Source organism: Telopea speciosissima, chromosome 1, assembly GCF_018873765.1.
Source record: "Telopea speciosissima isolate NSW1024214 ecotype Mountain lineage chromosome 1, Tspe_v1, whole genome shotgun sequence".
Taxonomy (NCBI): Eukaryota; Viridiplantae; Streptophyta; class Magnoliopsida; order Proteales; family Proteaceae; genus Telopea; species Telopea speciosissima.
In genome coordinates, this window is record NC_057916.1 from 16,051,258 (window position 1) to 16,078,485 (window position 27,228).

The window sequence follows — 27,228 nt, forward strand, 5'->3', positions numbered from 1 at the left end:
CAGCTTTCATCCCAGGCAGAACATCTCTGACAACATCCTCCTTTGCAATGACTTAGTGAGAGGGTTTGACTGGAAAAATCATTCGCCCTCTATTCTCTTGAAGATTGACATTCATAAGGCTTTTGACTCCCTCAGATGGGATTTCATTTCTCAAGTTATGCTCAAGATGGGGTTCCCTATGCCTTTTGTCAACTGGATTAGTCACTGCATCTCCTCTCCCAAGTTCTCTGTTCTCCTCAATGGCAGCCCGGCAGGTTACTTTGGTGCTACTGTAGGCATTCGGCAGGGGTGCCCTTTATCTCCTTACCTGCTCACCTTGGCTCGGAAGTCCTCTCTAGACATTTGCATCTGATCGATCAGCACTCATTACTCCTATGCCCAAGTGCAAAGCTTTAAAGCTTACCCACCTTGCTTTTGCAGATGACTTGATGATTTTCTCCAAAGCCTCCATAGCCTCGCTCGAGTGTATATTGCTTTGTCTTCGTCAATTCCATGCCACTTCAGGGCTCCACATCAATCCTAACAAATCCCTCATCTTCTTTGCTGGTATTCCAGAATTGGACAAAAGGGAGTTTCTAGACAGCTCTGGATTCCTTGAAGGCTATCTGCCAGTCAAGTATCTGGGTCTCCTTTTGATCCAAGCCAGGCTCTCTGCTCATCACTGCACTCCCATGTTGGATCTCATCAGGAAAAGGCTTCAGTTATGGAAAGCCAAGCTCCTTTCCTATGCTGGTAGATTGGTCCTCATCAGATCTGTCCTAGAAGCTTCCTACATCTACTGGTCCGGTATCTATGGGTTGCCGCAAGCATCCATCAAGTCCCTGGAATCCTTGTTAGCTGCTTACCTCTGGAAAGGCTCTGACACGCCTAGGTTTCTCCACCCTCTCAAATGGGCTTCAGTCTGCTTCCCAAAAAAGGAGGGTGGTCTGGGTATCAGAAGGATCAAAGAAGCCAACCGGGCTGGTATTATCAAGCTCATTTGGAAGATAGCCTCTAAGAAAAAGAGCATTTGGGTTGACTGGGTTTACTCGAGACTCCTCCGGCAAGACTATATTTGGACTGTTACTGTCTCCTCTGAGGCTTCTTGGGTTTGGCGTAAGATCCTAGAAGCTCGTCATCTTGTTCAAAATCACATCCACAATCACATAGGAGATGGACTCTCCACCTCTCTGTGGCTGGACAACTGGCACCCTAAAGGAATATTACTCCACCTTGTCACCCCAAGGGTTATCTATGCTTCGGGTCTTCATAGGAAGGCTCGGGTGGCTGATATTATCCATCTTGATGATTGGGCTCCCCCCCCAACCTCCTCTCCGCAGTTATCTCTTATCTGGAGTGAGCTTCAGTCCATCAACAGAAGGTTGCCTTCTAGGGGAGATAGTGTCTCTTGGAATGCTAACAACGCTCCTGCATTCTCCTCTAAAGGAGCTTGGAACCTTATCCGACAGAAAGGTCTGATGGCTATTTGGAGGAAGCTTCTGTGGTTCAGGCATCACATCCCTAGGCACTGCTTCACTGCTTGGAGGGTCTTCACTGAATGTCTTCCTACTCAAGCCTTCCTTCACAGGTGGCACATCCAGGTGTCCAGTTCTTGCTGCCTTTGTTGGAGCAACTCGGAAGACTTGGCTCATCTGTTCTTTGATTGTCCAGTCTCCAAGGCCATATGGAAAGGCATCCTCTCCAAATGCTGGCCTGCCCAAAGAAGGATTCTCAGTTTCTCTAGAGAATGGATTTGGGTTGACATGACCTATGGAGGAACTTCTGTGTGTGATTCAGTGGGAAAGATGGCTTTCTGTGCTGCTAATAGTCACATTTGGATGGAGAGGAATATTAGGAAATGGACCTCCAAATCGCGTACCTTTCAGCAGATATGGGATTCCATTTCCTTTGAAATTTCCTCAAAGCTGCTGTCTGCCCCTCCCTCTTTTTGTAAGGACACCCCAAGGAACAGGCTCATTGTTGTCTCCTGGGGTCTCTCTAATGTTTCTCTCTCTTCTAGCTCCTGTTAGCTAATGCTCTCCTAGCCTTGGGCTCTTGTATTCCCCCTTTGGGGGCCTTTCCTTTTTCTTTAGTAATTATATTCTTTATTCACCCAAAAAAAAAGTTGATTAAACTTTCTAGATGAAAATTGCAGTAATTAGATGCAGAATCTTTTTCAGTCTAGTCCTTAGGATCTCGTACAGATGAGCATTAGAAGTTTTTAAATTAACATGGAAAAAGAGCAAATAGGCTTTTATGGTTCTAACTTTGAACTAATTACATTTTCTGTTGTTCCATACAGATTATATTTTTGGAGACAATATGCAACGATGAGCGCATCATTGAAAGAAATATACGCCTTAAAATTCAACAAAGTCCTGACTATGCTGAAGAGTGAGTGTGGTGCATAGCCTTTGCTCTTCTGGGATAAATCCATTCTTATCTTGGTTAACATCTTTGGACATAAAGCACGTTTTGCATCACATGCTTATTTTAATGGAGTTGTGAACAAAGCATTTGTTGTTTCTTTGCAGGCCTGATTTTGAAGCTGGACTGCGAGACTTCAAAGCACGACTGGAAAATTATGAGAAGGTGATTGTCTCGCACTAATTATCGGTGATACATTGGTATGTGTATGGACTTTAGGTGTCTAGGTTTCAAAAGGTATATGGGGCATGGAATAAAAATCACGAAGAGTGCTCAACTTCCAATTACAACATTGGAATTATTGGATTTAGTTACACAATTGGTTTAAGGATTAGATATTGTGTGCAGCACTTGGCTTTATGAATGTAATTGAGGTCCAATGCCCGGCATCCCCTCCTGGGGTTGGAAGAGCAAAGGACTAACTGATTTGGAGAATGATAAGAGTCAGGATAGCCTCTCTCATGACCAGACAATTGTTACAGACATAATTGGGTATGACAATAAAATGAGACACCTCCCGGCTTTTGCTTGGTGCATTTCTCAGATGTGCTAACTGCCCATTGCCGTTGCTGATCTCAGAATGACTTATTCTAGGCATTTCCCTGTTTTCGGATTGTGTCATGCAGTGTCTGGTTTCTGGCATTTCTTAGACCCCCCTGGTAATGCTGTTTCTTGGTGACTTGGCTGCATTTCTTGTGTGGTTTCGGTTTCATGTGCACTAGATCTAACCTGTATGTCTTTGCCAGGTTTATGAACCAGTGGAAGAAGGGTCATACATCAAGATGATTGATATGGCTAGTGGACAAGGTGGTCAGATACAAGTAAGTTTGGCATATCCCTACACCGAAGGAAATTTTCTCTCTTTATTTGTATACAGACATGGTCAATCTTCATGTGCTATGGCTTTTACCAGTAATGTATTTCTTGCATTTAGTTTCTTGATTGTGGTATAGGCTTGGATTTTAATGTTTTTGTCTTGCATTGGATTGAAGCGGGTAGACTAGTTTTTGATTGGTATGCTTTTTTGGTTGTAATTACATTGTTTCAATCTTATCATACTGATGAAAATTGAAATTCCACTTATATCAGGTTGCATTAGGTATTAAGTGTTGATCAAGAATGACCACTGAGGTGGGGGGGGGGGGGGGGAATCAGTGGGCTGTAAAAACTTCTCCTCAACAGGTTCACTTCCCAATTCACCCTGTTAACAGCCCTTAGAACTGAATGCTTGAGTGATTGAATCGATCACCCAAGCCCCTTTATTTATATTAACTTGAAATAAATCTGATCAAAATACAAATAGGAATAATAACACCTCAGTCCTAGTCCTTCTAGGAATTCCTAATACAACTAGGAATGCCAGAATAGGACTCGGCTGAGGGCAAAACAATAAAAATAAAAGAAAAGAAAAGAACTTAATCTGACTAGTACTACTCCTCACATGACTAGGACTAATCCTAATCAGCTAGGACTAGTAGGACTAATCCTAATCCAACTAGGACTGCTTACCCCAATCGGGTAAGCAGCCTATTTCAACACTCCCCCTCAAGTTGGAGCAAAGATGTCGATCATGCCCAACTTGACTAGATTGGGATGAAACAATTTTCCAGACAATCCCTTGGTGAAGATATTAGCAAGTTGATCCGCAGATGTCACAAAGGGAATACAAATCAGCCCAGCTTCTAACTTCTCTTTGATGAAATGCCTATCCACCTCAACATGCTTGGTACGATCATGCTGTACTGGGTTGTGTGCTATGCTGATGGCAGCCTTGTTGTCGCAGTACAGCATCATAGGAAGACGAATAGGAACACCAAGATTTTGTAGCAAACCTTTAAGCTATAGTAACTCACAAATACCTTGTGCCATAGCTCGAAACTCAGCTTCGGCACTAGAGCGAGCAACTACATTTTGCTTCTTGCTACGCCATGTGACAAGATTTCCACCTACAAAGGAGCAATACCCAGAAATAGACTTCCGATCTGCAGAACCAGCCCAATCAGCATCAGTGTATGCTTCTATCCGTAGATGACCATGCATAGACAAAAGAATTCCTTTTCCAGGAGCTGGCTTCAAATAGTGCAAGATACGAAGAACAACCTCCATATGAGAAGAGTAGGGATCATGCATAAACTGGCTCACAGTACTCACGACGACAGCAATGTTAGGACGCGTGTGTGAAAGATAAATCAGCTTCCCTACAAGTCTTTGGTACCGGCCTTTATCAACAGGCTCACCCTCTTTCTCCTTGAGTCGAACAATAGGGTCCATAGGAGTATCTGAAGGATGACAGCCTAGCAACCCGGTCTCAGCCAATAAGTCTAGGACATACTTCCTTTGGGAGAGAAAAATGCCTTTAGAAGATCTGGCTACTTCAATCCCAAGAAAGTATCGTAGTTTCCCTAGATCTTTAATCTCAAATTCTTGTCCAAGGAAGGTCTTCAATCGTCTGATTTCATCACCATCATTGCCAGTAACCACTATATCATCAACGTAGACTATAAGAACAGTAAGTTTTTCACCAATCCTCTTTATAAAGAGTGTGTGATCAGCATTACTTTGCTTATAGCCCACAGAAATCATGGCCTTGTGGAACCGGCCAAACCATGCTCGAGGTGACTGCTTCAGCCCATAAAGTGCACGCTTCAGTCTACATACTTTTCCTTGGTTTCTGTCACAAGAGAACCCTAGTGGAATGTCCATATACACCTCCTCATCCAGTGTTCCATTTAGGAAGGCATTTTTTACATCTAGCTGCTGCAAATCCCATCCAAGGTTGACTGCATAAGATAATAACACACGAACAGTATTTAACTTTGCAACAGGTGCAAAAGTTTCTTGGTAATCAATGCCGTATGTCTGAGTGAACCCTTGGCCACGAGTCGTGCCTTATACCTATCCACAGTGCCATCCAGCTTCTGTTTCACCACAAACACCCATTTACATCCAACGGTTTTCTTCCCAGGTGGAAGAACCATAAGCTCCCATGTATTATTTTTCTTCAAGGCGTCCATTTCTTCCATCATAGCTGCCTTCCACTTTCCGTCTGATAAAGCTTCCTGCCAATTGTTAGGAATACGAACAGAAGAAAGAGAGGAAACAAAAGCACGAAAGGATGGGGAAAGGGAATCATAAGAAACAACATGAGATATGGGATGCTGAGTGCAAGTTCTGACACCTTTGCGAAGAGCAATAGGTAAGTCAGGATCATTACCGGGTGGAGAGGCAGGTTCTGGATCCGGGTTCGACAATTGGATGGGTATTGGAGCAACAGTTGATTGAACCTGCTTATGTTTCCTTGCATAGGGCTTTACATTACTGGCATCAATCCTCCTCTGAAATTCACTAATAGTCCTCTGGATAGGAGTTTGGACCGGGTTCGATGCTCTCCCTGAATAGAAATGGGCTCCCCCTGTATAGGAACCTCTCCCCCTGACTCAGGGGGCGTACTAGGGGTAGGCCGAACTGGTTCAAACTCATGATAAACAGACTGAAGTGGAGGTGGAGAGTCAATAGTCAGCAGATCTTCACTAACACTCTCCCTCTGAAGAGGTGGGGACACATAATATGGAACATTTTCATGAAAGACAACATCCATGCTGACAAAAGTCCTGCGGGATGGAGGGTAGTAACATTTGTACCCCTTCTGGGTAGTAGAGTAACCCAAGAAAATGCAGCGGAGGCTACGTGGGTCCAAGTTTACCAGGAGACCTTGTATCCCTAGCATAACAAACGCAGCCAAACACCTTAGGTGGGACTATAAAGGAAAAAGAGCTAAGTAATAGCTCAATAGGGGCTTTTGAAAGAAGAACCCGACAATTAATAGGCTGCAGTAAGGACAGCATCCCCCCAGTAAAGGGAAGGGACATTGTGAGCAAACATAAGGGCCCTAGCCACCTCCAAGAGGTGGCGGTTTTTTCTCTCAGCCACACCATTTTGGGCTGGAGTGTCGACACAGCTGGTCTGATGGAGGATTCCATGTGCAGCAAGGTATTTTTGGAACTGACCTTCCATATACTCTTTCCCATTGTCACTCCTCAAAATTTGTAGAGTGGCATTAAACTGGGTCTTAATCATTTGATGAAAGTGTTGAAAACATAAAAAAACTTCATTTTGTGTGTGCATAAGGTATACCCAAGTGAACCTAGAATAGCAGTCAATGAAAGTGACATACCACCGATGGCCAGTCAGGGAAGTTTTCCTACTAGGCCCCCACACATCAGTATGAACAATATGAAATAAGGAAGAGGATCTTTTATTAGAATAGGATAAGTTGAACGCGTCTGTTTAGCCAAGACACAAGGCTCACAAAAAAATTCTTCCTTATTACAGTCTTTAACTAATGCTGGAAATAAATTTGATACAGTACCTAAGGGGGGATGGCCTAGTCTAGAGTGCCATTTATGTAAATCAGAAGAGAAGGATGCCGAAGGTAAAGCCTGAGTAGGATCGCCATCAAGCAGGTACAATCCGCCATGTACTTTACCCGATCCAATCATCTTCCCCGAGTCCAGTTCCTGAAAAACACAGTGAGTGGGAAAAAAAGTCACTTTACAATTCAGGGATTTAGTGATACTGCTAATGGAAAGAAGGTTAGTTGTAAATTTGGGAATATGCAACACAGATGACAGTGTAAGGGAAGGAGAACAACCATGGATCCTTTCCCTGAGATGGAGGAGAGGGACCCATCAGCAAATTTGACTTTATCCTTACCAGAGGCAGGAGAATATGTATTAAAAAGGCTAGAAGAACCTGTCATGTGATCAGTAGCACCGGAGTCTATGATCCATGGAGTGGATACTACTGATGCACAATGACCAGCAAAAGAAATACCTGTACGGGCAAAGAAGGAACCTGAATTGGCAGCAGATGTAGTAGAAGCAGTTGATGTGTTCAACATACGACGCAAAGCCTGGAGTTCTTCCTGGGAGAAACCAATGGCAGCAGTGGGAGTTGGAGCTACACTTTCAGTATGATCGGCTTTGTTTTTAGACTTAGCACGACCACGTTTGGCCTCAAAATCAGCTGGCTTCCCATGTAATTTCCAACACTGAGCCTTAGTATGATATGGTTTGTGACAATGCTCACACTTAACGGGCTCTTTGGTAGTGGTAGTGGAAGCAGCAACACTATCAGAAGAAGCAACAGGAGTAGGACCAGCAGTCTGTAAGGCTGATCTCTCAACTTTAGGAGTAATCATCATGGCAGCCCTTCGTGTCTCTTCACTGTGAACATAAGAAAAAGTCTCCCCTAAAGTGGGGAAAGGAACCCGTCCAAGGACTTGCACCCGAATAGGGTCATAGTCATCATTGAGGCCAGCCAGAAAATCATAGACACGGAATTGGTCTACATAGGTGTGGTAGGCAGTAATATCAGTAGTAGTAGTAGGCTGGAATCGAGCATAGTGATCCAATTGCTGCCATAAGCACTTGAGGGCAGCATAGTATTTGGTGACAGTCATCTCCTTCTGAGTAGTGGTTTGGAGTGTCTTCCTGATTTTATAAACCTGAGCACCACTACCTGAACGACCATAAGTGCCCTTGACAGCTGTCCATATTTGTGTAGCAGTGTTAAGGAGAAGATACTGACTAGAGAGGTCAGTGGTCATAGAGTTCAGAACAAAGGACATTACCATTGCATCATAGGCGGCCCATTTAGTACGGGCAGCACCTTCTTCAGCTGGTTGTTTGGTGGTGCCAATGAGATGGCCAGTGAATCCCCTACCAGCCACAGTCAAGGATAGTGATCTGGCCCAGATTAAATAATTCGTACCATCAAGCTTGATGGCAGCAGCATAGGGAAGGAAGTCATTCCTAGTCTGACCATCCCCTCCAGAAGTAGCAGTAGTTGTCTCTGAATCACCCATAGTTCAGGTAGAAACCGATCCACAAAATTGAAAAAAAACGAATCTTCAAAAAACTGAATCAGATCTGAAGTATGGGTTTTGAAGTGGCAGCAATTTCAGCCGTCTGAATAGGCTGAAAGATAGATCGAGTGATCCTCCAGTAGTGGGGAAGAAGTCCTCCAAAAAATAGCTCTTTCTGATGAGCCAATAAGAAACCCTAATTTGATCAGAAATTAGGTAAAAAACCTGTGTTTGGAGAATCCGCAGGTCTGGATCTGAATTATACTTGATCCAATTCTGCAGTCTTCAAATAGGGAAGGTATGCACCAATAATAGCAGAAAATAATCTCCAAAAAAAAAGGAAAGATCAATCTTCAAGTGTAGGAAGAACTTGATCTTCAAGAATGGAGGAGATCTGCCGGCAGAATTAGGTCATACCAATAATCTTCAGTCTTCAATGAGGTAGGATTGAGGGCAGCATCTAAATCTTCATCAGATCACCTCATAGTTGCTGCCCTGAATGAGAGAGAGGAGCCGAGAGTGGTGGAGAAGAGAAAACCAGAAACCGTGGGGAGGGGAAAGTGAAAAATAAAAAACAAAAAACTGAGAAAGCTGCTCTTTAGATCAGAATTGGCTCTGATACCATGTTAACAGCCCTTAGAACTGAATGCTTGAGTGATTGAATCGATCACCCAAGCCCCTTTATTTATATTAACTTGAAATAAATCTGATCAAAGTACAAATAGGAATAATAACACCTCAGTCCTAGTCCTACTAGGAATTCCTAATACAACTAGGAATGCCAGAATAGGACTCGGCTGAGGGCAAAACAATAAAAATAAAATAAAAGAAAAGAACTTAATCTGACTAGTACTACTCCTAACATGACTAGGACTAATCCTAATCAGCTAGGACTAGTAGGACTAATCCTAATCCAACTAGGACTGCCTATTTCAACACACCCGTTGATATTTCCGACACTGATGGCACTCTCCCCAGAACCTGTTGTCCACTACGCAAAGTGTAATGTCACTAGCAACAATGTTCCGGTACTGACAACAAGCTCACACAGATTGCAATACACTCCCAACACTAGCAGTTGGCACTCCCACACAACATACAGCAGTTGGCACTCCCACACAACATACACACTGCTTCCTAGAGCTGATATGCACAAAGCTGCCCAGAGCTGACTTGTTGGCACTGACCACTACTGGCATTTCCAACACAGTCAACCGTAGACACTGACGGGCAATCACAACCACACACAGTTGTGTGACACACCTTGCCTCTCAACTATGAGTAGATATACAATTCCTGTGGCAAGGTCTACCGGTGTGCACACCCATCCTGCAGACAAACACTCCAATATACATATAGCAATCACATCCACAATACACAGTATATATGTGGTTTGGCAGTATGCCTACATCCACGAGGTAATACCCTAACCAAGGGTTCGTATTATACTCAATATGCAACACAATTTTGACTGCTGCGACGGCCCAGGAGATGCAACTCTTGTAGTACAAGGGCAAGGGCTTCAGCCCCGCTGGTGAGTTTTAGCTGCTGCAACGACTCAGGATCTCCCTGTCTTGCTTCAACCCTTGATATACAAAGGCAAGGGAACAACCCCTATATGTCCAGCTCCTTACTGGACACCCGAAATACAAGTAATGATGAAATTATAATATTGCCCTACATCGAAGCACATACAATAGATGCAAATCGCCCCAACATATAAAACTAGCACTCATATGGGCATTTTTTACAAACACCTAGCCTACATGTGAAATACAATAAAAATAGGGAAATGCCAAAGTGGATTACCTCAACTGGTGTAATTCCACAATCTTTGGAAATGGGTCTTTATGGTGAAGCACAAGCCAGATGGGTTAGTACAGAGATACAAGGCAAGGTTGGTCGCGAAAGGGTTCACCCAAACCCATGGAATCGACTACCAAGAGACCTTTGCCCCTGTGGCAAAGATGAACACAGTAAGAGTGATTATTTCTTGTGCTGTAAATCAAGGCTGGAATCTCCAACAACTCGATGTCAAGAATGCCTTCTTGCATGAAGAATTGGAAGAAGATGTTTATATGGAGATACCTTTGGGTTTTGCTACTCTAGCTACTCAGGGAAAAGTGTGCAAGTTGAAGAAAGCCTTATATGGCCTAAAACAATCACCAAGGGCCTGGTTTGGTCGTTTCCATAAAGCCATGATTGCTAATGGTTATAAGGAAAGCAATGCTGACCACACGTTGTTTGTAAAAAGGGTGGGACAGCATATCACAATTCTGATCGTCTATGTGGATGACATAGTGATCACAGGAAGTGATGCACAAGAAATTCAGAAGTTGAAGACTTATCTGGGCACAGAGTTTGATGTCAAAGATTTGGGTCGATTACGATATTTCTTGGGAGCTTTGTGCACTAGGTACGGTCTTTTTTTTTTTTTTTATGATATTTCTTGGGAATAGAGGTTGCCTATTCAGCCAAGGGTGTATCTCTTTCCCAGAGAAAATATACTCTTGACCTTTTGAATGATACAAGGATGCTTGGGTGTAAACCTACCGATACCCCTCTAGAGCCCAACACACACTTGAAGAGTAAAGATGGTGACCCTGTGGATAAGGGTAGTTATCTGAGATTAGTTGGTCGATTGGTATATCTCTCCCATACCCGACCTGACATTGCATTTACAATGAGTGTTGTGAGTCGGTTTATGCATGACCCTCACTCTTCTCACTTAGAGGCAGCATACAAAATTCTAAGGTACCTGAAATCTTCTCTTGGAAAAGGAATCTTGTATTCGCCGCATAGTCATCTTCAGGTAGAAGCCTACACTAATGCAGATTGGGTAGGCAGTCCTGATGATAGAAGATCAACATCTGGATATTGTACCTTTATTGGAGGAAACTTAACTACCTGGAGGAGCAAGAAACAAGCAGTGGTTGCTCGGTCCAGTGCTGAAGCTGAATTTAGGGTAATGATGCAGGGTATCTGTGAACTTCTCTGGCTTAAGGGGCTTCTTCAAGATCTTGGTATGGTTGTTGATCTCCCTATGCGGCTCTACTGTGATAGCAAGTTAGCAATCAATATTGCCCATAATCCAGTCCAACATGATCGTACAAAACATGTTGAGATTGACCGGCACTTTATCAAGGAAAAGTTGGAGCAAGGAGTGATTTGTATTCCATTTGTTCAGTCCAGTGAACAACTGGCCGATGTTCTTACTAAGGGAATTAGTAGTAAGTTGTTTTGTTATGTTATTAGCAAGTTGGGCATGTTTGATATCTACTGTGATAGCAAGTTAGCAATTAGTATTGCCCATAACCCAGTCCAACATGATTGTACAAAACATGTTGATATTGACCGGCACTTTATCAAGGAAAAGTTGGAGCGAGGAGCGATTTGTATTCCATTTGTTCAGTCCAGTGAACAATTGGCCGATGTTCTTACTAAGGGAATTAGTAGTTAGTTGTTTTGTTCTGTTATTAGCAAGTTGGGCATGTTTGATATGTATGCACCAACTTGAGGGGGAGTGTTGTAATATGGGTTCAAGGGAAAAAGTGTCATAGGGGTAATATTGTCTTTGAACCTATTCCAGAATGTTCCCTCTCTTATTATAAATAAAGAATGGATGTAATCACACTCACTAAGCTAGTATTCACGGATTTCAACACCAGAATTATTAGTTACTGACTTGCTGATTTGTAGGGGATTTTAACAGAGGTCGTGGGAGCCAAGGACAGCTATCAATCTTCCTTATTTGTTGGAGATTTGGTTGTTTGAAATTGTGAACTTCTAGGAGGTCCCCTATGGCCAAATCGTGTGGGATTATTTTTCCAGAATTTGTGGCCAACATGCTTGCTGAATGGGAAGGAGATTAACTCCGGATTTGGGAAGATATCCAGTCCACATAGGGAGGTAGCGATTCTGCCCAGGTAAAGAGTTCGACCCTACCCAAGTAAAGAGTTCGACCAGCAGCATATTTGGGAGAAACATTAGCTATAACCCAGCGTGTCATGATGGGAGTATTTCCAGATTTATTTGGAGATTTCGACCAGCTTAAGGAGATTGCTTTCCAGGTCTCATGTGGGTCTAATGCCAGCTGATGGCAATTGATTAAAAGACCAAGTTGAAGACTAATACATAGAGGACTATTAAGGATTAGTTTTAGATCTTATCCTTGTTTCTATTTTATTCAGTTGTGTAATATAGGATTTAGTTGCCTTCTATTATTGAGATTTTATTTTGTTTCTAGAATATTGGTTATAGGTTGTAACCAATTGCTATTTAAATAAAGAAGTCTGAATACAGCCAAGTTGAGTGTATGAAAAATTGAGTTTTGGGTTCAGCTTGAAACCTTGTTAATGGCTGTGAGATCCAGATGGGGTGAGATGCCTATACTATGAGAGGGTGAGATGCCCAAGGAAGAGAGTGAGAGGCTCAATCCAATTATCCTTACTCTTCTTTCTGTCGGTTTCTATGAGTGAGACCTGCAATTTGCTACTGCTAAAACCATCACTTAATTGGTAACACTGTCATACATCAATCCTACTGTAGACTGTAGAGTTGGTTCTTAGTTGAACTAACTCCTACATTATTCTGTCCTTGGTGCTTTAATATACTTGAGGAGCTATCTCCACCTAGTGCCTTAAGGTTTTGGGTTAGACCCTCCAACAGCCTTGACATAGATTTCATCATGTTGAGTTTGTTTTTTCAGTTCAACATAGTAGTTTTCACTTATATTTTCCTTTTATGTCATTAGCTATCAAGCGCTTTGACTTTTGGACAGAAGATAATGTCTTCAGGATATATATGCTTTGTTGCGCTACTATCATCTGTTTCTATGGCATGAATTCTATTTAATATCTAAGCTTTTCTTTTTATTTTATTTTCTTCTCTTCTTTTTTTTTTTTGGGGGGGGGGGGTGGGGTAGGGTGATGTTCATTGCTCTAGAGTGAAATCATTATATGGATGTTTGCATAACTCATTGTATTCCAAGTACAGATTCCATCTAATTAATTTTCCCCGTATTATCTATGATCCGAGGTATACTGAGAATATTATCTGTTGATTCAGGTGAACAATATTAGCGGCTATCTTCCAGGAAGAATTGTCTTTTTCTTGGTATGTCAATTGCTTGTTCACATTTTATTGTCTTTGTTTGTTCATTAGTGATAGATGGTACGTATCATTTAACTACAAAAAAGGCATAGGCAGTTGTAATAGTATGGTCCAGGAATGTCCTTGCTTTACCTAGTTACTTAAATAATTATCTCTTGAGTTAATATGACTCAAATATTCATTAACCTTACTTTACCCTGTTACTAAAATCATTATCCACTGAGTTAAGATTTTTGGGGGATAAGTAGACATTGGGCAGGAGGATAATGAACATTTATGTAATAATTTAAGAACTTGAGAAACCAGAACCAAAGAAGAAGAAAGAGAAGAATGAGGAAGAAGGAGATAGAGAATTGGACGATAGACTGAATGATAGTACACAAGGGGAATTAAATTTATTGATTGGGGATGGACTTGGAAGCAAATAACAAAAAGGGACATGCGGAAATAAGTGCTATTAGAAGGGTGTTTTTGGTAAAGAGAAAATAGACAATAGAAAAAATCGACTGTAAGGAATAGTTGCCTCAAAGGGGAGGGGTATAATGGGAAAGTAAACTGAAATAGCAAAGAACCAACAGGCGTTTCTTCCTTGGTTGATATAACCCAGTTGAAAAATTCAGTGATATTCTCTTGAGAACCAGAGTTGCCAACGGCCAAGTACCTTAAAAACCAGAGTCTTCTTCTAACTCCAGCCGAAATCGTAGGACTACCATCGCCTTCAACCATGATTCTCAGCTGTAATCGTCTACATCAGTATGGGGTTGAAGGGAGGAGGTGGTAACCAAGGGATTGGAGTTCTTCATATGCAAATCGACTCCACATCTTCAACAATCGAAGCAATGGATAGCAGCAATCGAAAACCCTCGCAGAAATAGAGAAATACTTCACTCTTGAACAAGCAGCAACTCATGGAGAGAGGAATCGATGATAGCAGCAGCAATAGAGGTTGATGGAAATAAAGATCCTTAGCAAGACTCAACCCAGAAACTGAAAACTCCAGCAGTCAATGAGAGCATCAATCAACCAGAAAAATCAGCAAATTAGAATATATAGCCATGACAAGGGATTTCAGCAGCAGTTGATTAAGTAAATAAGCAGTAGCAGCACACACAAAGAAGAAAATTCTTTCGATGGACTTCTGTTAGGCTGAAAATTTTGGGGAAGAGAAAACCAGAGAACACTATGCAGGTAAGCAGATTTTTTTTTTTTTATCAGCACAGCAGTAGAACTTCACACCAGCAGTAATTAATCACAGGACACCCTTTTTTTTGTTTTTCTTCTTCTTCTTCTTCTTCATCGCTCTGACACCATGTAACAATTTAAGAACTTGAGAACCAGAACCAAAGAAGAAGAAAAGAGACGAGAAACATAGAGAAATCAAAAGGTGGAAGAAGAAGGGCTGTGCAACAGAAGATTTCCATTGTACCAGCCTTATGTCATTATCATGGAACTAAATCTCAGTCGAAATTGCAAGTTTTGACCGAGATATCTCGAGACGAGATGGTCATTGACTTTAAAAAGTCCCATGTTTCGACCCAACTCGACCAGTTTCGACATGTTTCGACCAAATTTCAACCATATTTCGCTAGTTTTGACCTGAATACCTATATAAGTAATGTAGTCCTAGAATAGGAATTAATCCCACTAGGAACCAAGTAGAACCAAGCTTAGGGTAAGCCTGCTGTTTAGGGCTGATTAGGGACTGTTTTAGGGCAAAATTAGGGTTTAGGATGGGAATTTGGGAATGGGGTTTATAGGGTTTTAATCTGCAGGTTTAGAGGGTCATTATGATATAAAAATATCTGGATTTGGTTAGGTTTCAAAATTCTGCAGATTTAGGGTTAGGGTTTCGGGTTTTTTAAATTAAGAAAATAGCCAAAACTAGGGTTTACAGTAGGATTCAGGGGCAGGGCTTATGGTCGAGTGTTAGAGGGACTAGGGGGAAGGTTCGGCTGCAGCAGGGAGGTTTTCTGATGGCTGAATATGTCCCAGCAGAAAATTAGGGTTTTTTTAGGGTTTAAAGGATAAGAGGGATTTTAGGGTTTGGCTGGACAGAATGGGCAGCAAGTCTGGTCGAGTGGGGGAGATGGTATGGGAAGGCTGTGCTCTGATTTTGGTGTAAAACAGAGGTAGGATGATGGCTGGATAATGCCTAGATGATCTAGGGTTTTGGAAATTCAAATAGAAAAACAAGAGGGATCGAATGGGGGAGGGAAGGAAACAAAAAACAGAAATTTAAATCTCAACTTACTATAGGATTCCACCGGCAGCAAGTTAAGGGATGAAGGATGAAATCACCTTCGAAGAGAGACCCTCCCAGCCGTCACGGCGTAAGGAGTCGCAGGATTCCACCCACCCTTCCACCTTGATGTACCCACAAGGATGCAAACACTCAAAGGAGCAGAACAACAGCAGCAGTCGGCCAGCAACAGAAAACAGTCTTTTAATTCAAATTTCAATTGTAGGGGAGCCTCCCACAATCTCTTATATTTATAATAAGGCCATAGACCAATTCCTACTACAAATTAAATACCTCTCCTTCACAAAAACGTGGAAGGGAGAGGTTTAAGTCTAGTTAATTACTTAAAACAGTGTAATGACTTAACTACCCCTACTAACTTAAAAATAAAAGAATCTAACTTAGAACAATTAACTTAAGTGAAGATTCCATACTAGCCAATAAGATATAAGAACCTATTAGCCAATAGGAACATTTCACTTAAATTAGACCAATTGAACCAATTGGATGCAACCAATTTAAGCCGGTTCAATCTAAAAACAGAAAAATAACTAAGTATGGAAAAATAGAAATCCTAGCCTACGGCTCCCTATTTAACCCCTAAGTTTAGGGTTTCTTCTTCTTCTTCTTCCTTCTTGGAGCTGCATCAATAAGTGTCACTTATCCCCATCGAAACTCAAGGAAACCTGGCTGGAAAACCAGGACAGGCACTTATGTATGCCAGAAACCAAGACAAACACTTATTTATGCCTAACACCATTTAAGTAAATGTTTTTACAACTATGATGCCCACTCTTGTAGGTAAGTAGATGCTCCTTTCTCTTTTCAAAGCAAGTGTTTGCAATGGATAAATCATAAGCCACAGCAAAATCCAAAACTGAGATCCCCTCCTAATTCCTCTCTCTACAAACCATAGCCTCCATGTACACCTTCATAGCCTCTACGGTCTCTCCCAACATGTCCATTCAGATCACCCCCTATAATAATCTTTTCTCCTTGACTAAAATCTTGCACTAATCCATCCATTTGTTCCCAAAATTATTACTTACTACTTGGGGTGCTTAAGCACTAATTATATTGACCACCTTTTTCTCCAACACAAGCGTGATGGATGTGATCCTATCTCCAAATCTTTGAACATCCACCACATCATTCTTAAGACTATACACTACTATGCCTACTCCATTTCTATTACTTTTATCTCCCATCATATACGAAAGTTTAAAGCCGTCCAACTCCTTAGCTTTATTATCCTTCCATCTAGTCTCTTGAATACAGGCTATATTAATCCTTCTTCTCATAACATTTATTAATTCTAGACTCTTATTCGTTAAGGATCCAATGATCCAGGAGGCTAATCTAATCCTACGCTTTTGGACTAGTTTCTTTACCCGCACTCATCCACCATGCGAGAACCCTTGCCTACTTGTCGCCGCATTTGGGCGCTGACGCGGCACGTCACTTACAGGGTATGCCCTAGCATAATGTCGATAGGACATAACTCCTAAATAATAAAATGAAAACACTCATAAATAGGATCCATGTAAAAGGTGATTGGCTGAAAATAATACAGTGCCGGCTGCCTACCTGACGCACCAAAACTATATAAGTAAATAAATATAGTATAAAATATGATAAAAGAAAGAACAAACCATAGCAAAGAAAGAAAACAAACAAACTAATAAGTTTATAAGCGCACATCTCAGACATAGCTATATTAAAACAAAAATGAAAGAAATCTATAATGAAAAGTATAGGTCCTTACATATGAGTAGAAAATAAAATCCATACCGAGCCGACTAGCAGACAGAAGACAAACTAGAGAAAAATATGGCAGAGGAGATCAATACATAACTGGAGTCACAAAAAGGAAGCAGTCCCAGGTAAAGTATTGCAGATTAAAAAGGTTGGGGGAAAAAAAAACCAGAAACAGGAAATAGATGAGGCAGTAATCCACAAGAGAATTAATAGTAGGAATAGGAAACGACAGAGAAAACAAACTAAGACTGACCAAACAATAAGTCTAGCTCAAAACAAAAGTGACAAAAACCAGGTCCATGAAAAAGCAAAGAGAAACCCAACACGAAGCCAGATGCCACACAAAGAGTCGCAAAAATAGAGCAGTCACAGGTAAAGCAGAATGATTACAAAACCCAAAAGATGGAAATAAGATACACCAAACCAAATGAAAAATCAGCAAGGTCGAAACATTACAAACACTAGGAAAACAGAGCACAATAAAGTAAAAAACAGAAAACTACTATAGAAGATAGACAAACAGGCTACAAAGACAAAGAGACAAGAATCAGAAAGCAAACAAGATACAGATCAAAACAAATACACTGAACCAAGAGATGTATCAGCAGGGACAAGCTATTATGCACCAGCACAAACAAGACAAAAGCTAAACAGAGAAACTACTAAAAGAGGCAGACAACGAAACCAGCAGATCTGAACAGAAGAAAACGAGATAAGCAGAGCAGAAAACTACTAGTGAATGCAGACAAGCTATAAAAACAAAGGAAGCACGGTATAAAAATCAAGCTATGTAGAAGAGAAGCGAGGTTCCTCGGAACAGAGAATTAAATTTTTTAGCACCAACACAAATCAAACTAAAGTTATTCAGAAAAAGAGCAAAAAAGCCGGATCTAAAAAAGCAAAGCCAGAAACAGTACTCAAGAAAGACAGCATGAGGTACAAGAGTGAAGAGTGCAAGGGAAAACTAAGAGAGGTTTGGAGTTGCAACTCACACTGCTCCAGGTCACGAGAGGTCACCAGGGAAATATGAGTGAGGCAAGTCACACGGCTGCAAAGACAGGCTAAAACCGGTCCTTAGCGCTTGAAGTTCGACCTGACAGTAGAGGTAAGCCGGCAGAGCGCAACAGATCAACGGGAAAGATGCTGAACAGATCTCCAGCAGCTTCAGCAGGAACCAGCAAATCCACCAGCTCCTTCAACACTGACGCTAGCAGCAGCACAACCCCAAGCTACCGCAAGAACAGGGGAAGAACCCCCAACGCCTCACTTGCAAAAATCAACAAAGCCCTAAACCCAGACGATGATGCTCAGGAAAATCCTGAAATCCGAAATGAAAGAGTCGGCTGAGCAGCAGCACAACCCCAAGAAGCTACTGCAAGAACAGGGGAAGAACCCCCAACACCTCACTTGCAAAGATCGACAAAGCCCTAAACCCAGACAATGATGCTCGAGAATACATGCTATACTAATTACCCTTAGCTTTATTACCCTTCCATCTAGTCTCTTAAATATAGGTTATATTAATCCTTCTTCTTTTCATTACATCTATTAATTCTAGATCTTACCCATTAAGGATCCAATGTTCCAGGATGCTAATCTAATATTACGCTTTTGGACTAGCTTATTTACCCACACTCGTCTACCGTGCGAGAACCCTTGCCTACTTGTCCCCGCATCCGGGCACCGACGCGACGTGTCGCTTATAGGATACGCCCTAGCATAATATTGATAAGACATAACTCCTAAATGATAAAATAAAAACATTCATAATATAGAATCGATTCAGAAAATGGCTGAAAGAAATCAAACTAAAGCTATTCAGAAAAAGAGCCAACAAACCAGATCCAAAAAAGCAGAACATCTTCTTCTGCTTTCAGATAAGATAAACTGACATTTGGCAAGATATAGCCGGCTTTACATGTTCTGCTTGAAATGAAGTATAGCTGTCTGGTTTTCATAGAATGAAGTACTTGGTTGGTCAGAGGAACTCCTTCCTGCTTTTGCTGGTGATATAACCACAACCTTGGGGTACTATGAGTACTGTGTTACATCCCATTACTAAGACTAAGTTGGCAGCATAAAACATAGTTATCAAGGCATCTAGGCTCCTTGGTCGTCTAGGCGGGTGCCTTGCTGCCTTGATGGTGTCGCCTTGATTTGCGTCCAGGCTCCTTGGTCGCCTAGGCGGGTGCCTTGCTGCCTTGATGGTGTCGCCTTGATTTCGGATCCTCTAAAACGCCATGGTCGCTTTGCCGCCTTGATAACTATGGTATAAAATTGACCATATACTTTAGCTGATATAGACATATAGTAATTGTTTCTGGAATTTCTGTGTTCTATGGGTCCTGTTCCACTTTTATTCTTGAAAATCCTTCTCTCTTTTCAGGCCAAAATGAACTGTTGTTGATTTGTTTGCAGGTAAATACACATCTCACACCCCGCCCAATATTGCTTACTAGACATGGAGAGAGTCGGGATAATGTCAGAGGTAGAATTGGGGGCGATAATATTTTGAGGTATGACTTCAAATTCTTGTAATGATGGTATACCTATGTGATCTTCCTAAAACCCTTCATTATTGATTTTTCGGAAATATTAAAATTCTTCCCGAGATGTCATTTAAGCCATCAAATGGTAGACCCGAATGACCCAACATCTAATTTGAGTGGATCAGCTGGGGGCGGGGGTTGGACTTTTCAATGAAATGGATGACTCAACATTCAGGAGTTTGGATCGTTCAGGTCCATCGATTATGTTTCTCACTCCTAAAACATTATCATATATTACAAATTTGAAATTGCAAAGGATATATGTTTGACACCACTTGTTGAACCTCCAACCTCAAGCATGAAAATTAGCACTCCCTACTCCCCACTGTACTCCAAATACTTTATTGTGTTTAAGATGAATGGAAGTGCAACCCCTATTCACATGTAATATGACAACAACGTGGATCCATGCTATGTGGTAGCCCCATACCAATTCAGGGGTGGGCCAACTGCATGGCATAGATATGCATGTGTTCTGTAGCATTTCCCATGAAATGGATATTATTATACTAGGTAAAAAAAACCTTCCCTCTCTGGCCATCGTTGGTTTGTTTGTTTCTTTGATTGTTATTCTAAGAGTACATGGGTCTATTTAATGCATAACAAAAGTGATGTCTTCGCTTATTTTCAAAATTTTCATAAAATGGTTCAGACCCAATACAGTGCCACTCTCAAGATATTGAGGAGTGACAATGGCAAAGAATATATGGATGGTCGGTTCCAACACTACCTTGCTGCCCATGGAACACTCCATCAGACTAGTTGTGTCGATACCCCAACCCAAAATGGTATGGCTGAAAGGAAAAACCGCCACCTCCTTAAGGTGGCTTGGGCTATTATGTTTGCCCATTCTGTTCCTTCCCAATATTGGGGAGATGTTGTCCTTACTGCAGCCTATCTCATTAATAGGCTGCCTACCTTAGTCCTTGACTCCCAAACCCCTGCTACTTTATTACAGGGCTCTTCCTCCTTTGTTGTTCCCTCTAAGTTTTTGGTTGTGTCTGTTATGCTAAGGATACCCGAACCCCAAGCAAACTTGAACCCCGTGGCATTCGCTGTATTTACTTAGGATATTCTCCATCCCAAAACGGTTAAATGTTACCATCTCCCCACCAGTCGTACCTTGGTCAGTATGGATGTTATCTTTCATGAAGCTCTCTCCTATTATACATCTACACCTCTTCAAGGGGAGAATTTTAGTGAAGATGTGTTAGTTGACCTTCCTGTTCAACACCAGCCGAATATTAACCCCACCCCTCTTGACCATCATGCTCCTCCCCTCCCTCATGAAGACAAAGAGGATTTTCCACAGGGGGAGAATTTAGATGCTGAAAATCCCATTCAGGGGGAGTTGACTCCAGTCCAACAAACCATTAGGGAATTTCAGAAGAGAATTAATGACTCTAACATCAAACCTACCAGTGAGGATGTTCCAAAAACAAGCAGCTTCCATCCACTACAGCACCAGTACCAATCCAGTTGCCGGCTCTGGAACCATATCATTCTCCAGGTAACATCTCCTCGCCTTCTTCTCCTGACTTACCTATTGCTCATCACAAAGGTATTCGGGCTGGTACGTAGCATCCTATTTCTCATGTAGTCTCTTATGATTCCCTTTCTCCATCCTTTCGTACGTTTGTCTCTTCTCTTTCTTCTGTTCATATTCCCCAAAATTGGCAGAAAGCTTTTACAGATGGAAAGTGGAAGGCAACAATGATGGAAGAAATAAAAGCCTTATAAAAGAATGATACATGGGAGCTTGTGGTTCTTCCTCCAGGAAAGAAACCAGTTGGATATAAGTGGGTATTATTGGTGAAACAGAAGGTAGATGGTACTGTGGATCGATACAAAGCACGATTGGTGGCAAAGGGATTTACTCAGACTTATGGGATCGACTACCAGGAGACCTTTCCACTGGTTGCAAAGCTGAACACTATCAGAGTATTACTATCTTGTGCAGTAAATCTGGGATGGGAATTGCAGCAGTTAGATGTGAAAAATGCCTTCCTCCACGGAGAGCTTGAAGAGGAAGTGTATATGGATATTCCACTGGATTTCTCATTTGATAAAACCAGCGGCAAAGTATGTAAATTGAAGCGTGTTTTATACGGGCTGAAGCAGTCACCCCGTACATGGTTTGGACAGTTTCACAAGGCTATGGTTTCTGTGGGTTATAAGCAGAGTAATGCTGATCATACCCTGTTTACAAAAAGGAATGATGAAAAAATAACTATTCTCATAGTCTATGTGGATGACATTGTGGTTACCGGGAATGATAATAATGAAATCAACAAGTTGAAGACTTTCCTTGGCCAAGAATTTGAAATAAAAGATTTAGGAAACCTAAAGTACTTTCTAGGGATAGAAGTTGCTCAATCTTCTAAGGGCATTTTTATTTCTCAAAAGGAAGTACATCCTAGATTTGTTGACAGAGACCGGAATGCTAGGTTGTCATCCTTCTGATACACCTATGGAAGCTACTACACGGCTTAAAGAAAAGGAGGGTGAACCTGTTGACAAAGGTCGTTATCAGAGATTGATCGGCAAGCTTATTTATCTATCTCATACATGACTAGATATGGCAGTCGCTGTGAGTATGGTAAGTCAGTTCATGCATGATCCTCATTTTTCTCACATGGATGTTGTTCTTCGAATTCTCCGGTATTTGAAGTCAGCCCCGGGAAAAGGAATCCTTTTGTCTCTGAATGGCCATCTTCGTGTTGAAGCTTATACTGATGCTGATTGGGTTGGATCCTCTGATAGGAAGTCCATCTCTGGCTATTGTTCATTTGTTGGTGGAAACCTTGTTACATGGCGTAATAAAAAGCAGAACATAATGGCAAGGTCCAGTGCCGAAGCAGAATTTCGTGCTATGACACAGGGTATTTGTGAATTGTTATGGCTCAAAGGTTTATTGCAAGATCTTGGTGCTCTTGTCCATCTTCCCATGATGTTGTATTGCAACAAGAAGGCTGCCATTAGTATTGCTCACAATCCTGTTCAACATGATCGTACCAAGCATGTGGAGGTTGATAGGCACTTTATCAAAGAGAAGTTGGAAGAAGGGCTGGTCTGTGTTCCTTTTGTGATGTCTGCTGACTAGTTAGCTGATGTGTTCACTAAGGGATTAAGTGGAAAGGTTTTTCATCCTATTCTAGTCAAGTTGGGCATGTTTGATATTTATGCTCCAACTTGAGGGGGCGTGTTAAAATACTGTCATACACGATAGGGGTATTTTTGTCCTCTTTTTATATTTCCTTCCCTTAGCCGATTCTTATTAGGTGTTCCTAATTAGAATCGGCAAAGGTAGGTTTCCTAATTTCAGTTTGATTGATTGTAACTCTTTGAATATAAATAAAGAGCTTGGTGATCCATATTGATCACTCAAGCGTTCAGTTTCAAGGTTCTTTACATATATTATTCTCCCTTTTAGTGTTTATGCATGATACTTGTTATATATTGCTTATTTATATTGTTTTTTCATGTGTATCTTGACCATTTCCATGCGTATCTGTAGTGTTCGATTCGTATCTCCAATGCAACACGATACGATACGTCTCTTAAAATCACCGACCAATATTGATACTTTAAACCTTGGTTACAACTAATGTGGATGTGGAGCTACCATTGATTGTGCTCCATCTTAGAGATTGCTTGCACCAAAATCAGCTTAATGTGATGATTGAAATGTCTATTTTTCTTTATTCACTTGCATGATGGAAGGCTACATTCATTCAAACACCACTAATATCAGATGGTAGAAGATTCTTCTTAGTTATCTGGGTTCCAATGGCTGCTTAGTTCACATCCTTTTGTCACATCTTCTCTGTCTCTTTACTGTGCTCCTAGTTCTCATGCACAAGTTAAATCATTCACTTCCATCCTTTTTCATTTCCGAATTCACTTTATTTATCATGCTAAGGCTTTGTTTCCTCCACTGAATTATATCAATGTATAATAAAGCAATGTGATTGAACAGTGAAGCCGGAGAAATTTATGCAAAAAAACTGGCCAACTTTGTGGAAAAGCGACTCAAATCTGAAAGGGCTGCTTCTGTGAGTTTCTCCACTATTATATTTAATTATTTTCTGGTATCCAGTTCTATTTAGAGTTTGTGGATGAAGATGATACATTTTTGTCCTTTTAGTTTTGCTACTATTATGTCTTCATGTTAACCTGCTTATAATCATTTCATTCTTCTTATGGTTTAGATATGGACTAGCACACTGCAAAGAACAATCTTGACTGCAAGTCCAATTGTTGGATTCCCCAAGGTCAATTCTTAATTACAAAAAAATCATACTTCGGTTCAATCTCTTCATCAATACATTTTGTGAAAGTTGTGGTTGGTTGTCTATCTATAAATTGCTAATTTCATTTTCTGCAATTTCTTTTGGGTAGATCCAATGGCGTGCACTTGAGGAGATTAATGCTGGAGTATGTGATGGAATGACATATGAAGAGATAAAGAAAAATATGCCAGAGGAGTACGAGTATGTTGCTATTTATCATGAGAAAGTTCCATGGAGTAATTCTATCTTTTTATTTAGAATGTCATTGCACTTTTTAGCTAGAAATATAGTTAGAATATTTTTTTTTTTTCATTTTTCCTCCATTTGGGATAACGATGCTCTTGGACTACTTGCAGGTCACGTAAGAAGGACAAGCTGAGGTATCGGTATCCTCGTGGGGAATCTTACCTTGATGTTATCCAAAGGTATGTAATTGTGACAAGTAAGAAGTCTCTTGTCTTCTAGTTCTACTTTTCCCTTTCACTTTGTCATTATGTTTTGTCATACAATACTTATGCAGGTTAGAGCCTGTAATTATTGAGCTTGAACGACAACGTGCACCTGTTGTAGTGATTTCTCACCAGGTTATATTTTTGTAGCATTGAAGTCCTCCCCTCCCCTCCCCCCCCCCCCCTCACCTCACCCCCAAGAAAAAATATATATTTTTTTTGTGATATGAGAGCATTGTATAACCATTCTTCTCATCTATTGTAGGCTGTTTTGAGAGCATTATATGCATACTTTGCTGACCGGCCGTTGAAAGAAATTCCGCACATTGAGGTAATCCATGATATCTAAAGAAGTTACAGATGATTTGCTTTCGTTCTTTTATTAGGCTGGCAAATTGTAACTTAAGAAAGAAGAATTCATTGAACTGTGGTTTTCTTAGCTTGTGCTCCGCAGCAAGCATAGATACCCTTTGGGTTGGTTAGACAGATCTCCTGGGTCATCATCCAAAAAAAGTGGGGGGGGGGGGGGGGGCAAGGAACATTTCTGCTATCTGACGTGCCTGATATTTGTCCTGGAGGGTATCACTCATGGACCTTTCAAATGGTGGCCTCCAAAACCTGCTTTGTTTTTTTGTTGGGGAAGGGGGAAGGTTTGATCATTTCCTGTATACGACTCTGGGAGGGTTGCAAAGAAATATGGGCACTGCGAAAGCAGGGGCAAGGCTGCATACGTTATGACCCTCCCCAGACCCCGCAATGGCGGGAGCCTGTTGGGGAAGAGGGAAGGTTTGATCGGTTCTTGTATACGACTCTGGGAGGGTTGCAAGATTAAAAATATGGGCACTGCGAAAGCAGGGGCAAGGCTGCGTACGTTATGACCCTCTCCAGACCCCGCAGTGGCGGGAGCCTTGTGCACTGGGTACGTCTTTTTATTTTTATGTTTTATGGTGGGTACGACTTTCTTTATATTATTATTAGAGAGAACAGCTGACAATCTCAATGGTGTGCTTTGGATTTAATGTGTATCCTTGGAGACATGAACATATTCTGTTTGACATTCTGACAAAAGCAGCTTCCAATTTTCAGGTGCCGCTTCACACCATAATCGAGATTAAAATGGGAGTTACTGGTGTCCAAGAGAAAAGATACAAACTTATGGACTGAGTTTATTCCAAGTTGTCTCCTTTTGTAACATAACTACCCGATGACCACGAAGCCTAAAAGAGGCAATACCATAGCAATTCTCTATTCATTTAATCTTACATTTATTGACTGGAAGATGTAAGACACAGGGAATGAATGCAATTCACTGGATTCACAGCTACCATTGATTTGTAATGGCCTTATTTTGTTCATCCAAGAGCATTTAAACTGCTGTTCAAATGGTAACATTTTCCTAATTTGAAAGTGAAAGGTAAAAAGTAATCCAAAATTGTTGACATTTCTAGTTTCTTTTATTGCTTTAGATGATTGCCTTAGATTAATTCACTTCCAAGTTCTTTTTAAAAATTTTCAATTTCTCATATGTTAGTTGTAAGAAGCTTTCATTACCTATGAGACCTTAAAAAATTTTCATTCAATGGAGCAGGTTATCACTTCAATGGAGCCTGGAGGTACTGCTATATTTTCTCCATTAATTGTAGTAACGAATTTGCAAATTGAAGACAAGGAGGATGCTGAATGATCGAGTTGCTTGAATACTGACATGTTAACACAAACACCACAAAACATGAAGAAACAGAATAGAGCAAAGATGACCCCAGAGATTTAACGTGGTTCACACACCAATGTGATGTAGTACATACATGGGCGAAGCTGAAGATGATTCATTATATAATGGGAGAAAAGTATAGTGGAGATCTCTCAAGAACTCTCACCCAGAAATCCGTAACTCAAAGTTTCTCAATCTCATTTGTTTCACTTGCTTACAAACAATAAAGCATATAAATACACTTATACTCTTTCAAGTTGGGTCGATCCATCGGGTTAGGTCATACTCGACCACAGAGACTTTTATTTCAGGCTCTACCATCTCCACCCTCTTAATGGGTTTCACAATTCTCATTGTCACTTCATGCCAGAGTAGGAACCCACCACAGTCGACTCTGCGATTCTTTTTTGTGGTTAAGCGGAATCGTGCAAAAGCATTGAATGAGTTAATTAGCAATTTTTATCTCCTTCAATTCTGACACTTGTCCAGGCAGTGGGTAAGTGGTCATTTCAGCTCCCATGTGAGGGATTGGAGGGTGTCAATTAGTCTATTTACTGGCCGTGGACATACATTAATGTGTCATAGTAGCGGGTCTTCCATGACTACTTATCAAAAGTCATTCAGATTAGACAAAGAGGGGGGGGGAATTAGGATCATTATCACCTACAATTCTGACACCCTCCAATTCCCTACAATCCCTCACATGGGAGTGAAATGACCACTTACCCACTGACTTGGGAAGTGTGTCCAGGCAGTGGGTAAGTGGTCATTTCAGCTCCCATGCGAGGGATTGAAGGGGAATTGGAGGGTGTTAGAATTGTAGGAGATAAAAATTCGGGGAACTAT

General features: G+C 41.2%; 1 protein-coding gene across 4 annotated transcripts in view; it reads left to right on the top strand.

Moving 5' to 3' along the window:
- Positions 1 to 26,103, top strand: part of LOC122665227 (6-phosphofructo-2-kinase/fructose-2,6-bisphosphatase-like) — a 44,069-nt gene extending 17,966 nt beyond the window's left edge. For 2 of the 4 annotated variants that reach the window (XM_043861321.1, XM_043861336.1), the window contains exons 12-23: positions 2,282 to 2,373; positions 2,514 to 2,571; positions 3,153 to 3,227; positions 13,340 to 13,387; positions 19,800 to 19,897; positions 23,910 to 23,985; positions 24,142 to 24,204; positions 24,332 to 24,423; positions 24,579 to 24,647; positions 24,743 to 24,806; positions 24,937 to 25,002; positions 25,758 to 26,103. In XM_043861321.1, coding sequence (XP_043717256.1) covers positions 2,282 to 2,373; positions 2,514 to 2,571; positions 3,153 to 3,227; positions 13,340 to 13,387; positions 19,800 to 19,897; positions 23,910 to 23,985; positions 24,142 to 24,204; positions 24,332 to 24,423; positions 24,579 to 24,647; positions 24,743 to 24,806; positions 24,937 to 25,002; positions 25,758 to 25,835 — 879 coding nt within the window. In that variant the 3' untranslated portion in view covers positions 25,836 to 26,103. Of the gene's footprint in view, positions 1 to 2,281; positions 2,374 to 2,513; positions 2,572 to 3,152; positions 3,228 to 13,339; positions 13,388 to 19,799; positions 19,898 to 23,909; positions 23,986 to 24,141; positions 24,205 to 24,331; positions 24,490 to 24,556; positions 24,648 to 24,742; positions 24,813 to 24,936; positions 25,003 to 25,757 lie in introns of those variants that run through there. The other 2 variants (XM_043861329.1, XR_006333460.1) reach the window with 2 other exon arrangements.
- Positions 26,104 to 27,228: the final 1,125 nt, after the last annotated feature.